The sequence below is a fragment of the Colias croceus genome, chromosome 25, assembly GCF_905220415.1.
Source record: "Colias croceus chromosome 25, ilColCroc2.1".
Taxonomy (NCBI): Eukaryota; Metazoa; Arthropoda; class Insecta; order Lepidoptera; family Pieridae; genus Colias; species Colias croceus.
In genome coordinates this window covers 5,106,937-5,126,119 of record NC_059561.1, presented here as the reverse complement: position 1 = coordinate 5,126,119, position 19,183 = coordinate 5,106,937, and the positions used below count along the sequence as shown (strand labels likewise).

The window sequence follows — 19,183 nt, the reverse complement described above, 5'->3', positions numbered from 1 at the left end:
TTATAAATAATAAAAAAGAATGAAATTAGTACATTAAATAATCAAATCCGTGTTCTGGATATTTCGCAATTAATTTAATTGAAGTACTATTATTAAAACTATTTCTCCCAAACTGATCTAGTCAACACCCAAAAACTAAATCAATGAAATATAACTCAATTTACGAAGTATGTCACACCCAAAGCTCTCATGAGACGGGCCCCAATGAGGTCATCGTTCGACACAAGCGCCACTGAACCAAATTGCTTCAGTTTATCATACTATCGCAATTTTGATATGTTGAAATAGACGAAATCCGCCCGTTGATTGTGAATTATTTACTTATTGAATAATTACGTGATTTATTGCTTGACAACAAAATTTCGGTTGGATATTGTTAATGGATTGATAAATATATTTCAATTTTAAGTTTTGAATTATTATAATTGGACGGTTTATTACATCATGAGTACACAATTGAATACAAAAGGTCAATGCTAAGTATGACTGAACAAAAATTCATCTTTAGAATCAAGGAAAATACATTCAAAATAACTCCACGTAATACTAGAATGTCCTATTACTTTACCAAAATAATAAATCATTACAATTTATTTGATCCTTTTCGCGAGCCAGACGGTATCGCATTTCGTATGCGAAAATCAACAGCAGTCAACGACCGGTACTGTAGTACCTAATGGGAAGATAAAGAATGCAGTCCCGAAGCCCGGGTTCCGTCATCGGGTAGCCAAGCAGGTGATATGCCATGTGGTATCCACGTGTCAATCGAATTTACGCGATACCGATCGCAAATTATCGAAGATAACGAATGGTTTAAGAATAGGTGGCTAAAGGTGTGAACGGAATATTGATTAACGTTTTGTTCAAATCAAATTAGGTAAAGGTCGAATTCGTACTTTTTTTCAATTGATTTATAGGACTTTCCGGATTATTGGTTTTCCTTTAAAGCTTCTTGATTAATTAATGTACAAAGTATAAAAAAAAAACTTTTCAAAAAGTTTATCGTCAGCTTTTAAATGCGTAAATCGCATGATTATACCAAGTTAGGCACACACAAGTGTCTAGCATGACCTATACCTCCAAAACATTTGCATCATGGCACTTCACATTCTAAAGTTTTACACTCAATTGCAGTGCTTCAGTATTTCTAATGGAATATCCATTGACACAATAATATCTGATGTACAAATAGAATACAATATACCGTGCAATCGGCGGGAGTGCACGAGCCATCTGCGACCCCCACAATACCACGTTGATTGTACACAGCTGCCGATCGATAAAAATATGGTAGCTTGTTCCTTTGGATCGCTTTTGGGGACACAACAAATTGGCGGTGTATGGATATTTTTTAGAGTTTTAAGAACTTACGATAATATTATATAAGTTGCAATTTTTAAGTAGTTTCAAAGTTTTCTTATAATCCGGGTTAACATAAATAACCAAGACATAATTGTTGGAAATAGCACACAAAACTGTCAAAAAGCAAAACCATCAAAATAAAAGCAGTGCGCTTTGTCATTCTCATATTCCGAAGAGATTAAGAGATAACCATAGGTTTGTTAACATGTTATTAGCCGCGTTGTCACTAAATACAAGCACCAATAATTCCCAATTCTACAGATAAATTATAGAAAGCTCTCTAGGACAAGCTTTCAAGAATAAGTAAAATCCAGACTTTAAATTTCAATTTAAATCGACCATTTAAAGTCTATCAATAGTGTGTATATGTTTAATTCGAGATAAAAATGTCCTTGTAAATGTATCCTTATATTATCAGAATAACTAGTAACCTAGTTTACTAGCTTAAAGAATTGAAATTCAAAGGTTTAAAACACAACTACAACTTGTAACCAGCATTAATAAATATATTAATTAGATTTTTTTAACTACTTAACTGTAATAGTGACAACACATGCACATGTTCAACAATATTTCATGACCAATTTTCGTGTTATAGAAAAGTCTCCAAACAGCTGTTTCCAGCAATGCATACAGTGCAAAAATAAAAATCGTCAAAACAAACGCAACTGGCCTATTCAAAGGGCAATGCACTTTAAACACATAATAATGCATTTTAGGCTCTTTTGAAATCTTTCCCCTAAATTATCTTTTACCATAAAGCAGGTTTTGGACAAAGGATATATGCAAATGGTACGATATGAACATTTGGGTTTTCTTTGAAGATTAATATTAATTTTACGCTCTCGTTGCTTTGAGAAAATATTCCAAGGAGAAAAGTATTCAATCAACTGTACGACAAATACTATGGCATATAGGCTCACAAACTAACTCCGAAAATACGTGAACTGATCATTTAAACGATTATGAATTCTGAAATCGTTCTTTATTACATGCATTAATAGAAAAAGACTACCGAAAGCATAAAACCGAAAATAAAACCAGCATTAATATGTATCAAACAAAGAATTATTTAACTTATAAACTTATCTTACCCTCACGCACTCGCCCATAAAATCGATCAAAACTCCAACTCAAAACAATTATATTCCACACAACTCCTCAGATCTGGGGTCAAAACACCATGGGAACAAAATCATCTCGTTCCTTGTAAACAGAATTTGTACAACATGCACCAAGCTCTATTGTCCAAACCAATGCATGCCCCTCGTGGGAACTCCGACATTAGTTTGTAATTTGAGCCCCACTTTAAATAAATACAGGTGATAACTGCACCCTTTCATGAGCTATAAATTAAATTACAATTAGTGTTTTGGTAACATCCACTTACGAGCAAAGTACTTATATGTTCTTTAGAAGATGTTAGCAGGTCTTAAGTAGGCCTTAAGAAAACAGGCTTGACATTTTTTATTGAATTGGAACAACATAGTATGACAATAATTCAAAATTTTTGAAACTGTTAAAACTTAAATAATTACATGTTAAAATTTCTGTAAAGATTCCGCATTTAAAGCATTTATTCGTTATTGCTATGATCTTCAGATGTTTAAACTTTAAACTATAAAGTATTATCACTAATGTATCTACCAAAAATCATGAATCTCATAAAAAAACAAATACCATATTTTAATTAATCCTATTATACACGGAATAATGAATTATGTTAACATTTAAATGGGTCAGTATGGAGTCCAGATGACCCATTTCCCACCTCTCCCGTCAACCATAAAATGATGTGCAATATGGTCGACACGCTTGTTGGTACCTAAACGATTTTAATTAACGATACATTAAATTAATTCATACATTCATAAGGCTTGTGAGTAATTATTTAGTTACTCATGCATGTATGTGACGTGTGATTTGTGAAGAATTTAGAACACATACATTATTGCTTTCTGTAAACAGACCGTTTACGATAAGTAGGTAAACTTAGTTTATCTCATATAGTTGCAAAAATATGATAAAAAGAACCTACATGAATATATAAAACCTTCAATTTAAAGTTAAACAAGTGATAACTGCGTTAAAAACAACCGACTTCAAACTTGCACTTGCAAAATTTACAAATGCCTACAGACAAAAATGCTCATAAAATAAAAACTACTGGGCCTATCCGACTAAAATTTTTATGGGACCAATTCGACACCATCCCGCATCGAACAAAAAAAGAATCACGTAAATCGGTTCAGAAACCTCGGAGTAATCGGTGTACATACATAAAAAAAAAAAATATACCGGCCGAATTGATTTTTTGAAGTCGGTTAAAAATAATACGAGAAGGTATTGCATAGCTTATTAGTTATTAGTTTCTATACTATGTTAATTCAACAGGTGTTTTCTGAAGAATTCAATTAGATATCTTTGAAATTATTAGAATAAGCTTAATTTAAGTTATTTTAGTTTTAAAGGGAAATAGCTGATATAAGCCCACATGTGCGATAGCAAGACACGTATAATATGTAAAACAGTAAAAATTCTATATAGGGGTTCCCTCTTTGCCTTTATATGGCATAAACAGCCCGCATCGTCTTAGAAAAGGTGTTTCATGTTTTAATTTACATTTTACTATCGGTAATGTGGTTTAGCTGTTGGCTGATTATATTTTAATCACGTTTACAATTCTGGTAATTTAACAATCAAATTATTAAAATTTTATGGGCTTGACACATGATTACATTATTAAGTAAAGCTCAAACATTTTGTCGCTTATCAACAATATCTTTAGTTACCTCTTTTTAATCGTCATATTGTTATTTGTTACGTATTATGTACTTTCCATCTTTAAGTAAAACCTCATCGTCTCACTATTCACAAGAACTTTAACTTGAAATACCTCTACCCACTTTAATATTTCATGACTAAAAAATTAGTCCATCCCCTGCCACAAGACAGCAAAAACATTTCCGACCCTCCGCTACGCTTCAAGGATCAATAATTTCTGAAAAAATATGAACTTTGACACATTGCGAACAGCCCATGTTACGTATTCATAGCAGTATTTTTGCCAATCACAAAAAGGCTAGACAAGAAAAAATACCCCAATTTCTTAGCGGTATTGTAGTCAGACAGCTGGCCTTGAAAGATTTGATACGAAATGTTACCCACGTGGCAAGACTGGGACATTTTTTATGGCTTTTGTGAATAATGTTTCAAGGAACAGCAAACGTGTTTCATATCTATCGTCTATTGATAAGTTGTAAAGCTTTACTTAAAATTTTCAGTGTGATGGATGAATCCCAAAGCTATTGAGTATTGAGTTGCGTGTGCTAAAACAATATTGAAGTATTAAAAACAGGACTGCGTTCACAATTTTGAATATCTTTCACTTTCAATCGTTTACAACTTCCCGTTTTCGTTTCGTTAAATTTTCTTCAATTTCAAGTTTTAATGGTTTTTGTTATGAGAGAAGCACATGTAGTGAAAATCTACCTTCACATATCAATCCAAAATCCAAAAGTACTAGAAGAAATAAATATTATATCAACTAGCGAACATCGGATAAAATTGAACCATTTGTTTCATAATGTTTTCAATTTGAGGTTCATTAACTACGAGAACAGTATTTTTTACGCATGGAAACAATTTTGTTTGTGTTCAAAGACAATAAAAGTATGAGCTATGTTATTATTGACTATATTTTTATGCAGTTGCATCGTGTGAAAGTCACGTCCTACAGTCACCCCAATTATATCAGCATTCATAGAATTGTCGTATTAGACACGACTAGTGACGTGCGTATATCGATGCTGAATTAAATTAATATTTTTTTTTAATTGCTTGGATTGTGTTTATCCCTTCTCTTGCATTTTCTTCCCTTTATATGAGCAAAAATGTATTCATCTTTGAAAAAAAAGTAATCGTAAAAAAGGAGGAAATTTCAAATTACCCATACAAATTGGACCAAACTTTCTAAGTGAGTGATTATTGTGTTTTATAAATTTGATAAACATTCAAAATAAAATGTATGATAAGTTTGAATTTATAACATTACTCAACCATACCTAATACACAAAGAGCGGTATCCCCTATCACTTCTTATCAAAAAGGTCTCGACATGTGGCCCCTTTAATTAAAAAGTAAGTTCATAACATTTCTATCCACAAGTGACAAGTCGTAGGTAATTTATCGATAAAAATTAACACAAGCTAAAAGCTTAGTATGGGATGAGATCGTGTCATGTGTGAAAAATGTCTGAAATATTATTTATTATTTATTCTAACAGGGCTACATTCTATCGATATAATTTTATCGATAAAAGGTCAGCCCTGGCTCGCACCTTGTGTGCCATCTGCAGACGCACGTGAAGTAATTATTGTACCTTTGGGGGTGGCACCCTCGGTCATCGGTCTTACCCCTAGGGAAGGGCTCGGTCATTGCCTGCATGTTCTCACATGAAAAACATATTTTATGGGAATGAGTACACGCGATTTTAGCGGGTAATGAAGCGTTCATTAAAATATTATGCAAATTGGACATTCCGAAATATTTGTCGCGACTTTAATTGGAATATGTTAAATATCGCGTAATTAGATATTCTTATCTGCGAACAGTTAAGAATACAAAGAGCATTAACTATTTCAGGAATCTGAAAAACTCTCACTGAAATGAGAAAACGTATCACCTACATTAATTATATTCTATTGCATACAATTATATTACAGTACCAACGAGTGATTTTACAAACTTACTTCGTAATACTATGCAATTCTAAGCAAATGGACGGCAAAGTTTTTCTAATATATTTCTTCTGTGCCATTTAAAATGGCTAGCAGGAAATTGTAGAGTTCTTACTTCTTATAAATATTTTTGTCACGCAAAGACTTATTCCGAAAATTAAACGCTTACAGTAAATATATTTTCTGGTTTTATTATACTTTGATTCACAATTTAAATGAACAAATATTAAAGTTTTCAAGATACTACAATTTAATAACTTTTCATCATCATCGTTTTATCAATACCACAGTCAATACCTACAAGTTGATCATAAAAAAATTATAGACGTAATAAACAATATTTTGCGGGGTTTTCCACAACTAATCATTTTGGCAAGCCAGAATCTTCGCAATTTATTGTACCTATTTAGAAACGTGAGACAAATATAAAACTTGTTTTATGACCGGAAACGTTGAAATAACCATACAAGGTGGCTTATCTAAAATGTAATACGGATCTCTAGTATGACTTCATACACGTCAAAAATTATAAATTATAATATTTTGTTCGTGACATTTTTTAATGAAATAATTTATTGCGAGGGCTTTGCCGATACATTATTCAATTCATCTTATACAGTAGAACGTTAATTTGACGTCAGTAAAGGTACATATTTTAAATATCCGTAGATAAATTCGCCAGTAGCCACGCTCACGCAATTTGAGTTTGAGCGAGCCCTCGGCCTCGGTACCTTTAAACCTTCAACATTAGATGGTTCAAAAACCTCACTAGTTTGAAGTATTTTTTGTACCCCACAATCTGGAAAGGTTATATCTTACCAGGTAAGTACGTACGTGAGACCTTGATGTTTCAAGGTTTCGGCAAGCACGCAGGATAATTCAGAGTTGAAGGTCAAATTTTTCTTAAACTTATTGAATGATACGAAAATTGCCTTTTGTTTGTGAAAACATGACTCTATAACACTTAAGCGCTATATCATTGTTCTTAATAAAGCAATTTCATGAATTAACGAACTACGAAGGGGAGAACGGAATTGATTGTGCCGACAGTCGACACCTAATCATGTCAAACAAAAATGGAAAAAATTATAAGGAAGATTCGTCGTGAATGAATTTGTTTAGTCTGAACGCTTTAAATTTTACGCATTAGCCATATTGTTATAAGCGATGAAATGGAATAGCACGTGTTCAAGTTTGGACAATGTTTTCGTTAAAAATTGTGATTTTTATAGACTAGGGAAAATAGTAGACGTTAGATAACAGTTGTTTTGATAGCTTTTATGCAATCTTTTGAATAAAAGCTTCAAAATCTTGCCGATCTTTTACAGGAACATAAAGTAAGTAGTTACTAAGAATACCTGTATCTAGAAATTCATCTCACAAAAAGGGGGTTATTGTAGTACAAACGAAACTGAAAATTCAACATACCTAATTTAGCTCTTTCTCAGGGCTGTCTTTTGTCCGGTTTTCTGAACCGGTTAGTTTAATTCCGCCTCAGGTTTGCAAGTTTTCGATGTAGAAACCATCATTTATTAATATAGGGTTTAGTTATTACGTCAATTATTGTGCTATATTTAGTTCAAGTTTAGTGTAAGTAATATTCTATATTCACAAAATATAAGGATACCTAGTACCTACCTATAACTTATGACTTATGAGCTCGCATTACAGTAGCCTTTACAATAAGAACTCGTTCGATTTCGTTCGACAGTTCGATTGAAATTCTGGAAACTTTCATGAAGAATATTTTAATTTTGCTTATATTTTTATAAAAAAATATGTTTCTCTAATTTTTTTAGATGTTTACATTTTTGACGTAAATTATAAATTCCAAGAAATTAAAGAAGTCGCTTGTTTCCAAATTCAGTCGTGTCATAAGTGCCAGTGCCAATGTTCGGAATCTCTTGCCAGAACTTTAGAACAGAAATTGCTGAATCAAGCTTTTAATTTGTCTACATTTGGTACCTACGTTGTTTAGGTAAGCTATAATGTGGCTATAATATTACATTATTATTGCCATAGAAGTGTTATTGTTTGATTGTTCATGTTCTCTGAAAGAGTAAACCACTCCGGAAGTTTATGCGATTAGGCCATAGTACACTTCATTGTTATTATGGTATTTAAATATTAAAGTACATGCGACAATAAAACTAACAAGATTTATGTTCTATGCGATTTTGTTTGCGTAATAAAATGGCACATAGCGCCAAGGTTTACATTAATATTTAGTAGTTATTTATATTTTATAGTTAGGTATATTACTTAGTATAGAAAATGCTGAATCAGAAAGCTCGAAGATTATTTCGGATTGGAATATACGAAAATATTACAAATAATTTAGTCAAGCGGCGCGTGCGGGAACCCGTACCTTAGCTTAGGTATTGTATTTTTCTTCAAATTTCATCTTCATTCCTAAATAATACAATTTAAAAAATATCTATTTAGATATAAAAAAGGCACGGGATTTGTAAACATGTTATCATTTATTTACAATCTCCAAAAGCTCTACGTACCTACCTATTGTATTTTATTAATTCTATGTAAGAAAGTAGTAGGTAGGTACTTTAATACTTACTTTAAAGAAACTAAATATACCTAAATAGCAGCCTGGATTAAATATTACGGATCTACCTATAAAGCCCAAACTTTTCGCACATACCTACATAGGTACCTAGCTTAGTAATGGAAGTTTATCACAAAACTGCTATGAAAATTCGTAGGTATCAATTCGATAATTTAAGCCAAAATTTAAGTTGTTTAATTAGAAATAATTAATCTTAATTAAAAAAGTGTGTATGCAGGTAGGTAGGTATATTATTTTTTCCTACTTAGTTAAAACCAGTTACATTAGTTTTTCATGCATTCCTCATTAAAAATATATCTACAAAAGCTTTTAGAAATCTTGCTTTTGCGAATAAGAAGTTTATTTATTACCTAATTAATACAATTCAAGTATAAAAAACATCAAGACAAACCAGTTGACTAAATAAATTTTCATCAACTTTTTTGTCTTTGATCATATACCTAACTACCTAATTATTTTAAAAAAGCTTTCATAATAATTTAAAACATACGAGTACACGTGGTAAACAATTTCGATACGATATACAAAGGCAAATGAAATGAAAATCAGACTTACTTTCTACGCCGGCCGGCTGAACTGCCATTCTCTGATAGTATGTTATAGGATTCACCAAAAATCCGATATTGTAAATCATCTTCCTCAATACTTTGATATTGCATCGCTTAAACACTAATTGAGATGCGTGTGACGAAATAAACCACCCTTATCATTACTTAGGCTCCGTACCATCGTTATAAAACACTATTTATTAATTTACACGCGGAGGTATGCATATTTATTTGATCTAACCTAGTTTTAATTTTTCCCGCCAAATTGGGAATAGACAATTTATTTTTTCGTTTATTTTTTTTTAAACGCGACGAATCACGGCCGTACCGCGCGCGGAGCCGAACTGACTGATGAACGAAAAGCGACTGGAAGTGGAAACCGGCATGTTGTTGTGCCCTCGCCCCGTCCCGTTCTTCCCTTTATCGCATGTACAATGGGTACGAAATTCCTATGTTATTTTTCATTCATTTTAATATTTACGACGATACCTACAATGGTTTTAACTTTTAACCTTTACACAGAATACTAAATAAATCCTAGTAACTGATTTTTTTTAACAAATACTAGTAACTAACTAGACGTTTATGAATCTGCAAACTGCAGTTTAAATCTTTAATATACTTTTTGTTTTAATATTATTATATCAATCAAAATTCGAAAGCTTTTCATTTTTTTGTAATTTATGTTGTACATATACAAGGTTTCATCATGATAATTCGCATAAAATAGCTAAATTTCACTCCAAAAAATAAATTTCCCTGAAAAGCCAGCAGTTCTCAACATTAAAATTGCATAAAAAAACTACTTACGGTTCAGCTTTAACAACATATTGTTCTTCTGTATCTGTGTTGAGCTTCGCCTTCAATACTTGCAGTCGCTCTATTTGAAACTGTAGATATGATTTGGTACCTTTTTCTTCCATACTGTAACAAAAATATTTTCAAATTTTATTCTCTCGTATTTCTGATATTCTGAATCATTTATTTACAATCCTCAAATGGATAGTATAAGTAAATTATAATAAATATTCGCTTGATGATTGAATTTCACTGCAAAAACTACGATTTGTGGCCATAACCACAAAATCAGAAATTGAAAAAAATATATATAATTTCGATCGATCGATTACGAATCGGATTCGGGCAATAAGGATACATAAATACAAGTTGAATTTCTTTTTCTGCTTACGTTTGGATTAACAATTAAAAGGATATTTGTCGTTAGTTAGGTACGAGGCCGAAGATGAATTCTAATGAAATTAAATATTAAAGAAAAAATAAATACAAGAAATTGTTTTGACTAAACCACTAATTCTTACAATCACAAAATTTTCTCAATTTCATTCACCTTCATTTATTTTAGTAGCGGAGCCCACGAGGGTATTTTGGGATTTACTCGAGCACGACAGATTAATATAAGCTTAGAGTATAATATATATACAGTAGTATACTTAAATATTCTAAGAATATCAGGAAAAGTTATACCTTAGCTACTGATGAGTATCTCGTGTCAGTATGAGCAGTTAATATTGGTGGGTACTGGGTACGCTCAGGGGATCCACTGGAAAATTTGAAAAATCTATAATTATTAGATCTCTTAGATTCAGCTCGAATCGTCAGATTAGGGGAATTCGTACCTCTTATATTGACATACCGCATTAAGCGACCACATTTGGTTAATATTTTCGGAGAATTATATCTGTAGAACGACCGGCTCAGCTGTATTGTAAACAATTATTAAATAGGTAACTGTTTACTGTATCCACATCTGGCACGGTTTAATAGTCAATGGCTATTATCTTAAAAGTAATCAAAGTTTAGGGTCTTTTGTCATTCTGCGGACGCGGTTCTACCGAATACCCGCGGCCCCGTCTATAAAGCGGCACGGCGGAACACAGTGGAGTTTAGTCGGTAGGTCCCTGCACTCAGCAGGGTGAGTCCGACATAACCCAGGGCTCTTTCCCCGAGTGCCCTGGGTATGCTTAAATGCATTCTCCACTATAAAAAAAAAAAAAAAAAAAAAAAAAAGGGTCTTTTGTCATTCTTAGAAACAAAGCACAAGTCAGTTTGTTACTTATCGTTACACAAGGCGCACCAAAACATATTGTTGAGTTAACTGTGAAAATTGTAAAAAAGACAACAAATCAATATCGAAGAAAAATCGCGTATTATTTCAAAGCTAGAGAAAGGAATTCCAAACAAAAACCTGGCAAAAGAATATGGTGTATCAAAATTCAAATCCGGTTGTTACAACTATCGGTTTTTACGACTCAATATGAGTAGTCCCTTCGTTGCGTTGTCTTCATTTCGCATCGTGGGCATACTATTTCATCTATTTGGATGAAATACATTTTAGTATTGATTTTTATTCTTTTTAGATTCCTGAATTATAGGTACTTAGTACTACATGTATAAATAAGTCATAATCTATACATATAATAAATCTGTAGAAGGGTCAATTCTGTACATTGAAAATATTGAAAAAATAAATAGCAGGGGGTGTTACTGGATCGATACCAAACCCAAATATGTGATTAAAAAAAATTTTGTCTGTCTGTCTGTCTGTCTGTCTGTATGTGAAGGCATCACGTGAAAACTAGCGGTTCGATTTCGATGAAACTTGGTATAATTATACCTTATTATCCTGGGCGTAAAATAGGATACTTTTTATCCTGGAAAAATACGTAGAAAAAAATTAATCTTAATTTTTCAGTTTTATCCATAGACGTTGTTCCGTAGAACCGCGAACACACGTTGCGTATTATTATAGGCCTAGCCGTATTTGGGAATTGGGTCCGATAGATATTTATAAGATTTTATTGTCAGAGGTACCTACTCAAAATGGAGAAATAAAACCATCCACGCGAAGACCGACATCCGCGCGGACGGAGTCGCGGGCGGAAGCTAGTATCAAGTATAACACCACCCATGCCGTAAAACAGTGATTAATTTTATTTCACTAATGAGTACGCTTTATTGACGAATGTCCTTCGAAACGATTTATCGAGTAGGTATAGCCCTAGAGGGGCTTTATACACGGTTGGATTTTGTAATCAATTTACTGCCAATTCATAACATATTATATCACAATAAATGTAATGTAATAAAACGGGCATCCGTGTGCTTATTTTTTTTTACATAATTATTAATTACTAATATTATTTTGTATTTATGGGTGATTATACAAAAATGGGGTAACTCAATGTCACCAGCCAATTTATACAAAGTCTTATTATATTTTAATCAAATAACAATCTATTTTAAAACAATAAAGCGTCCTTTATTTGGTCACTCACTTTCACTTCTTTATTTAAAATACAAATTGATAAAAAAACAAAATTAACCCGCCATTGGTGACCTATTGGTCTGTGAGACCGGGCAGTTAAAGGAACCCAAATATTTTTGTCACCGTTTATCGAATTACACTGTGGTTTCGAGTAGCTGCCTAATTTCGCGCCCCCTACCCTGCCCCTACCCCGCGATAGCGACGCGGGCGCACGTTACAGATTTTTGGCCCCAACCCGGTGCGTGAGACCGGCGTCACCAACTAAGTAAGTCAAATGGTTATTATGTATTTCTTTATTTTACTTATTTTCATAAAGCTGTTGTTGTAATTTTACAGTTTAATCATATAATTATATTATTAGTAAGCGTTTTGCTAGATTTGATCGATATTTTACAAGAAATTTCGTGTTTTTTGTTCAAATTGTGAACATTGTTTCAGCATGCCTTACGAAAGTAATCAGCGTCGGCTCGAGGCTCTTTTGCAAGAAGCAGTATCTGATGAGGACAGATTACAAACGTCATCGGAAAGTGAATCTGGAAGTGACTTCGAATCAGATAATTTTGAACCAGATCGCACGTAGTACCTACCCACTTGCTCTAGTTGTTTGGCTGTTGAAGATGATTGATTTTAGTATTGTATATATTTTTTATTGGTCGAAGTATTACCATTTATGTTACTTAATTTTATATTTTCAATGTCATAAGACTGACTAAGCCTAATTTTATTGTTAAATAATTAAGATTGTTGCTTTATTTTTGAGTTTTAAAAAAACTTTGTTAAAATACTTGAAAATTTTAGTTATTCCAAAGATATTGTCTTATGCTAATAAAAGAGATTTGATTTATGAAATACCTATGTTTTATTGACAATAAAAGATGAAACTTTATATCTATCCCAATGAAAAGTAGCATGAACCGCAAATTACAGAGAAACTCGTAGTCAAAAACCCTGGTGCGTGAGACCGGGGTCACCAACGGTGTAAGTCAAATTCACGTCACCAATGGCGGGTTAATAATTAAATAATTATAAATATTTTAATTCGTCTAAAATATTTATAAAATATCTTCCTAATACCACTATAATTATACTATGCCTATACAAAGTTACAATATTATGGATATTATAGAACAACCTTTCCCAACCTGAGGTCCGCCGACAAATAAAAAAAATTACGACTCTAAAACTTAAAAGCTAACGCTAGTGAGGTGGCGCTGGGGGTCCGCCTTTGGGAAAGGTTGGGAAAGGCTGGAATAGAAAATGTATAATTTCATTCCAAAATCAGAATCCTACCAACCGATAACTAGGCTACTTTTTGTATTTGTTTTTTTTTTGTTTGGTTGTCCAATAGCAATGTTCAATAGGTACATAAAAAAAATTAAAGAATGTGCTTACCAACAAATACTGTTTATATACTTACCAACCTAGGTAGTAGCTCTATAATTTATACGAAATCTGCGTCACAAACAGGTAAACAAAATAAACAGACACATAAATTGTTTAAAAAAATATGCCGAAAAATGGCCGAAAATGGATAATTTATAATTAATTAATTATTCATAGACAGCACAGTAAGGTGCGTAAAGGCATAATTATGTACTTACCTACCTATTATAGTAAGATGAAAAATTTTTTTTTGCTCTCCAAGACTGAAGACACACTCAGACACTTAATTAGCTTAGAAATACAGTAATGTTTTCATTTAGGTAGGTACCTCTATAGATATTGTTTTCTCAAAATAATTGGTCTTTAAGGTCTTGAAGTTAGGATCATTCTATACATAGAGCACTGTAAACTTCGTGTGACGTAAGATCATTAATGATAATGATATTAATTGATTGTGTGTTGCATGCCAACCCACTACATTAATGTTATTCTATAAAAAAATAGGTATTTTATTATTGCATTCCGATAAGAATCTTGAGTGGAAATATAAACGCAAAATATAACCTAACATTTTGTGCGTTCGTGTTTATCAAAGCGGTGATGCATTTTTATCATAACCCCAATCACTTCAAATGAAATGCGAATGTTCATTTATAAACGATATTTTAAAACTAAAACTACTTAACTAATTACATATTATGATGTAAGTATCCAAGTATTAGGCGCAGTAGAAATTGCATAATCGTATGGCATTGAACTTATTTTATGATCTACGTATCTCTACGGTTGAGAAAAGTTCCTATATTGTTGGTAGAAAAGGGTAATTGCGAATTGATCTCTCTAAATACCCACACGCACGTCGCACAGATGTCAATCAAAAAACATTTCAAAATAATAGGCCGTTAAAATATTAAATTTGAAGATGGAACAAGACGTTACGCGAAATACTTTGAGAAACATACCTAGTCAACTGTCAAATCCTATGTTTATTAAAACGTGAGTGCTATTATTTTGACATTATTCGAATAAAAGTCTATTAAATTCAATTGTGCAGGTGAAAACCATCCGTGGAAATGTTATTAAAAGTTGTTTTTGTGGTTATATGATGACGACACTATTGATCGCACAATTCATTCACATACCTTGATTTAGCATTTTTCTCCATATATTCAGCTTATTTTTAGAAATATAAGCAAATAGCTGTGTACAAAAAAATTGGAACCAATATTTGTTTGTTATTAAATAACAGTATATTAAAAATTACACAAGAAATTAGTAAAATAAATAAAACTGCAAGAAAATAACCACTGTACGTTAATATTCGTTACAATCAAACCAGGACATTGTCTATCTCTATCAGTCCGTATGTGCGCTCAACGATAGAAAGGGACAGAAATATAATACCGTAAATAAACTTACCAGTATTCTCTCAGAGCAATAAAAGTATTCTCGTTTCATCAACCGCCATCTTTGAAGGAAGTCTGTTGTGTTGTCTATGGACATGTCATTGCCATAACATAAAATAATATAAACTTTATTATGCCTATGTTACACAGGCTGTTTTCCAATAAATAATGCGACTCAGTGGCGCACAATGCCGAATTATGCTGATGCTTAATTGGAACGTGAAACGCAGGTTGCGCTAAGTTCAGTGTTGAAAAAAAAATATTCATAAGAGTTAGCAATAACCTCATTAATGTGTAAATAAAGTGGTATACATAATAGTTGGTTGAAAACTATTTACGGTTATTGACGTGACAACGTCTTAAATTATTAGGTTGCGGCTGGGAGTCACTTATGAAAAAGTGTAACGCTCGGTAACGTAACGATGAGTCACCGAACGAGAGAGAGACGTTGTCACGTAAAATCTTCGCCCGTAAAACCGACTTTACAGGCAACCATTTTTTTTAAGTAATTTGGATTTTGATTGTTTCATTAACATTTTTTTCAATGTTTGTACCTTCATCCATACTTATATTTATTTTTTTAACACAATTTGAATTAACTTTGAGTATTTCGAAAAATCTACAATGAAACGAAAGCTTTAATTTTTTTTCCAACAATTAATAATTACTAACGATAAATCGATTGCACGCATTAATTCACGTGCATAACTTTTAAGAGTGCTCGATTGTGCGAAGCGTTGCTGTAGTTGGAACATTCAACGTTAAGCATTATGCCGCATAATGCGCTCTAGTGCTGTAATTGGAAAACACAGCTCTTTTGAGTGATGAGTCCCTCTACCGGCTACCCTTATATCTAACTCTCTATAATATATTTTCATCATCATCATCATCATCATCAGCCCATATACGTTCCCACTGCTGGGACACGGGCCTCCTATGAGGGTACAGGCCATAATCCACCACGCTGGCCAAGTGCGGGTTGGCGAATGACACATGTCGTCGAACTTTTTAATTCTTCGACATGTCGGTTTCCTCACGATGTTTTCCTTCACCGTTCGAGCAGTGGTGATGTTACAACATGCGCAGAGAAATTGAAAAATCAATTTATTTCCTGCGCGCTCGCCTGGTCTCGAACCACGGACTTATCGATTCGAAGTCCGAGGTCTCACCACTGAGCCACCACTGCTCTCCACCGAGCCACCACTGTAAAATAATACAAATGTTTAATCTAGAAAATCCTGGTTATTTTCATTTTATTATTATATTAATATATTTTAATTATTTTAATTACCATGGCTACCCTAGAAGCTGTGAAAAAATCAAACATAAAAGCCAACGCAATCTAAAGTTTTACATCCGTATAAGCTACAAATTTTCGCAAATTTCGATATTCGCAATGCATTAATAACTCAGCCCCCGGAATCACAGACCCATAGAAAATCTATTGTGTCGTGGCCCGATCGGGCCGCTCGGGGCTCAATGGGTTAAAAACAGGTTTAAACTGAACTTTAGTACGATTTTGGGGGGGTCATGACCCCCGTGACCCCCCCTCTCCTCTGGGATCGCGCCTGGTAAGATAATATTCTACACTAGCTGCTCCGCGCGGTTTCACCCCCATGACTCCTTTCCTGTTGGTCGTAGCGTCATGATATTATATGTATAACCTATAGCCTTCCTCGATAAATGAGCTATGTAACACCGAAAGAATTTTTCAAATCGGACTAGTAGTTCCCGAGATTAGCGCGTTCAAACAAACAAACAAACAAACTCTTCAGCTTTATAATATTTGTATAGATTTGCAATGTGACACAATAAACAGACACAGTTCACAGATACATACAGTTAGGAAACTAAGCCGCTGTGATAAAATTATGACGTAACCATTGTTGAAGCTATAGGGCTGTTACCTTTTTGATATTTAACCGACTTCAAAAATAAAGGAGGAGGTTGTCAATTCAGCCGATATATTTTGTTTGATTTTTTTTCACAGTTGCATTTGTGGTAATTTTGAGATTGAAACCCTTGACGGGATACAATAGGAATACAATAGGCATGACGAAAGATTTTGAAATCCTCTTCCATAATGTGTGTATACGTTTACTATACAAGAAAAACCCTATATTTCGGTAATATACTTAAATTTAACGAAGATAAAAGCCATTTTTCAAAAAATATTTATAAACTGTGCCAAAACAGATCGCAGGTGTCATGGTGTAGGTGTGACGTCACTCTTTAGTAAATACGTAATTATTTGTACGCATTTCGAAGAAAATTAAATAAATATTTATTTAATATGTGTTATAGAAACGAATTTCAAAGTTTATAAGTGGTGTGCAGTATTGCAGTGTGAATCCACATAAAAATAATGCTCAAAAATGTGTTAGTAATTATTTCAAGCGAGAAAATAATAAGAAATGATTGTATAAAGTGGGCGCGGAGAACCCCGAAACCACGTATTGTGAATTCGCAATTATATTTCTGTTCTGAGTCGATAAAGCATACGTGAAACAAAAGAAAATAAATAAAAATGCGTATTCTCAACATATTCATAACAACAAAATACATCTGACGTGAGTTGTTTACTTAAACATGACGTCACGCGTGTTTTAGTCAAAATGGCCAACTGCAGAATTTCAATGTTTTATTTTATTGATAATCTCATTAATCTTAATGTTTTTTAGATTTTTAAGTCACTATATTTAATTTATTTAGTATACATTTTCCCTTGAAAACACTAATATGATCATTTATGGATACTGTCGTCATGCCTATTATAGTGTCCATTTCTGTGCCTAAGATATTAATTTACAAGAAGAAATAATTCACCTGCATACCTGCTGGTAATGGACGCAGAATGCTATTTAATGTACCAATAATTATTTTAGCTCTATATATTTTGTACTTTTATTCAATAATTATTTTTAACCAGTATTTACAATAAAAGTTGTATAATGTAAACTAAATTATTTTACATCAAAACGAAAAATTAAACCAAATTCGTAAAAAGAAATGTGCAAAAATAAATTAATATAATTATTTTTAGAGGAGTATAGAACCTCTTTCTTTTTGTTAATTTAGGATGAAAAAAGAAAACAATTTGTCAGGCTAGTGCTTGACAAAATCACGACTATCGATAAAAATATACCTTTTATGTATTTATATACAAATCATATGAAGAGACACAACATCATTCTAAAATTATTTAACCAAGAAACTGTTTTGTACTACCGTATATAGGTACCTAAATTAAAACAAGATTTCTAAGTTAGAATTTTTTTTGGCTGGACATAGGCGAATTGACCATCTGTATTTAACATTTTGATGAAAAATATTTCAGAAAAATTTGAACTAGTTCTTTCATGTCTACAGAAATTAAAAATTAGTCGTCACGTAAGGGATTTATATGTATATTTATTGAAAGGCCTATAAATAATTGATATTTACTTAATGTGAGGTGTATCGTGCACATCACTTTTACTCACACATCGAAAATATTACCAACACATACTTAAAAACTTTTTTCTATACCTAAGTAATATGTATTTTTGTCTTTCAAAATCTGTGGATGCCGCTCCTATCGATCCCCTTGAATACCCTCTGTATGTATCTGTATATTGTGATAAAAATTATACAAAGCTCTTTAATTTTTATTAAACTATTGCATCATTAACTTCTATCTGTTTTAAAAACTCTTGACAACTCATACTCCAAAACACAGCTCCAAAATGACAATCCACTCCATCGTGTATACTATTCTTTAGAACCATAGACCAGTCATCTGTATAATTATGTCAATTGTCATTTGTCATTTTTACTTTTAAATTTTTCGAATAGAATTTAAAAAAGCCGCGAACCTATGCGCGAACCACAGCCGC

The 19,183-nt window shown here is 32.6% G+C and overlaps 1 protein-coding gene across 5 annotated transcripts in view; it reads right to left on the bottom strand.

Moving 5' to 3' along the window:
* LOC123703154 (myb protein) overlaps positions 1 to 15,371 on the bottom strand; it is a 54,024-nt gene extending 38,653 nt beyond the window's left edge. For 2 of the 5 annotated variants that reach the window (XM_045651059.1, XM_045651061.1), the window contains exons 1-3: positions 15,045 to 15,241; positions 10,719 to 10,794; positions 10,044 to 10,157 (exon numbers count right to left, since the gene is read on the bottom strand). In XM_045651059.1, coding sequence (XP_045507015.1) covers positions 10,044 to 10,156 — 113 coding nt within the window. In that variant the 5' untranslated portion in view covers position 10,157; positions 10,719 to 10,794; positions 15,045 to 15,241. Of the gene's footprint in view, positions 1 to 9,240; positions 9,577 to 10,043; positions 10,158 to 10,718; positions 10,795 to 15,044; positions 15,242 to 15,321 lie in introns of those variants that run through there. The other 3 variants (XM_045651060.1, XM_045651063.1, XM_045651062.1) reach the window with 3 other exon arrangements.
* Between the last annotated feature and the right edge of the window lie 3,812 nt (positions 15,372 to 19,183).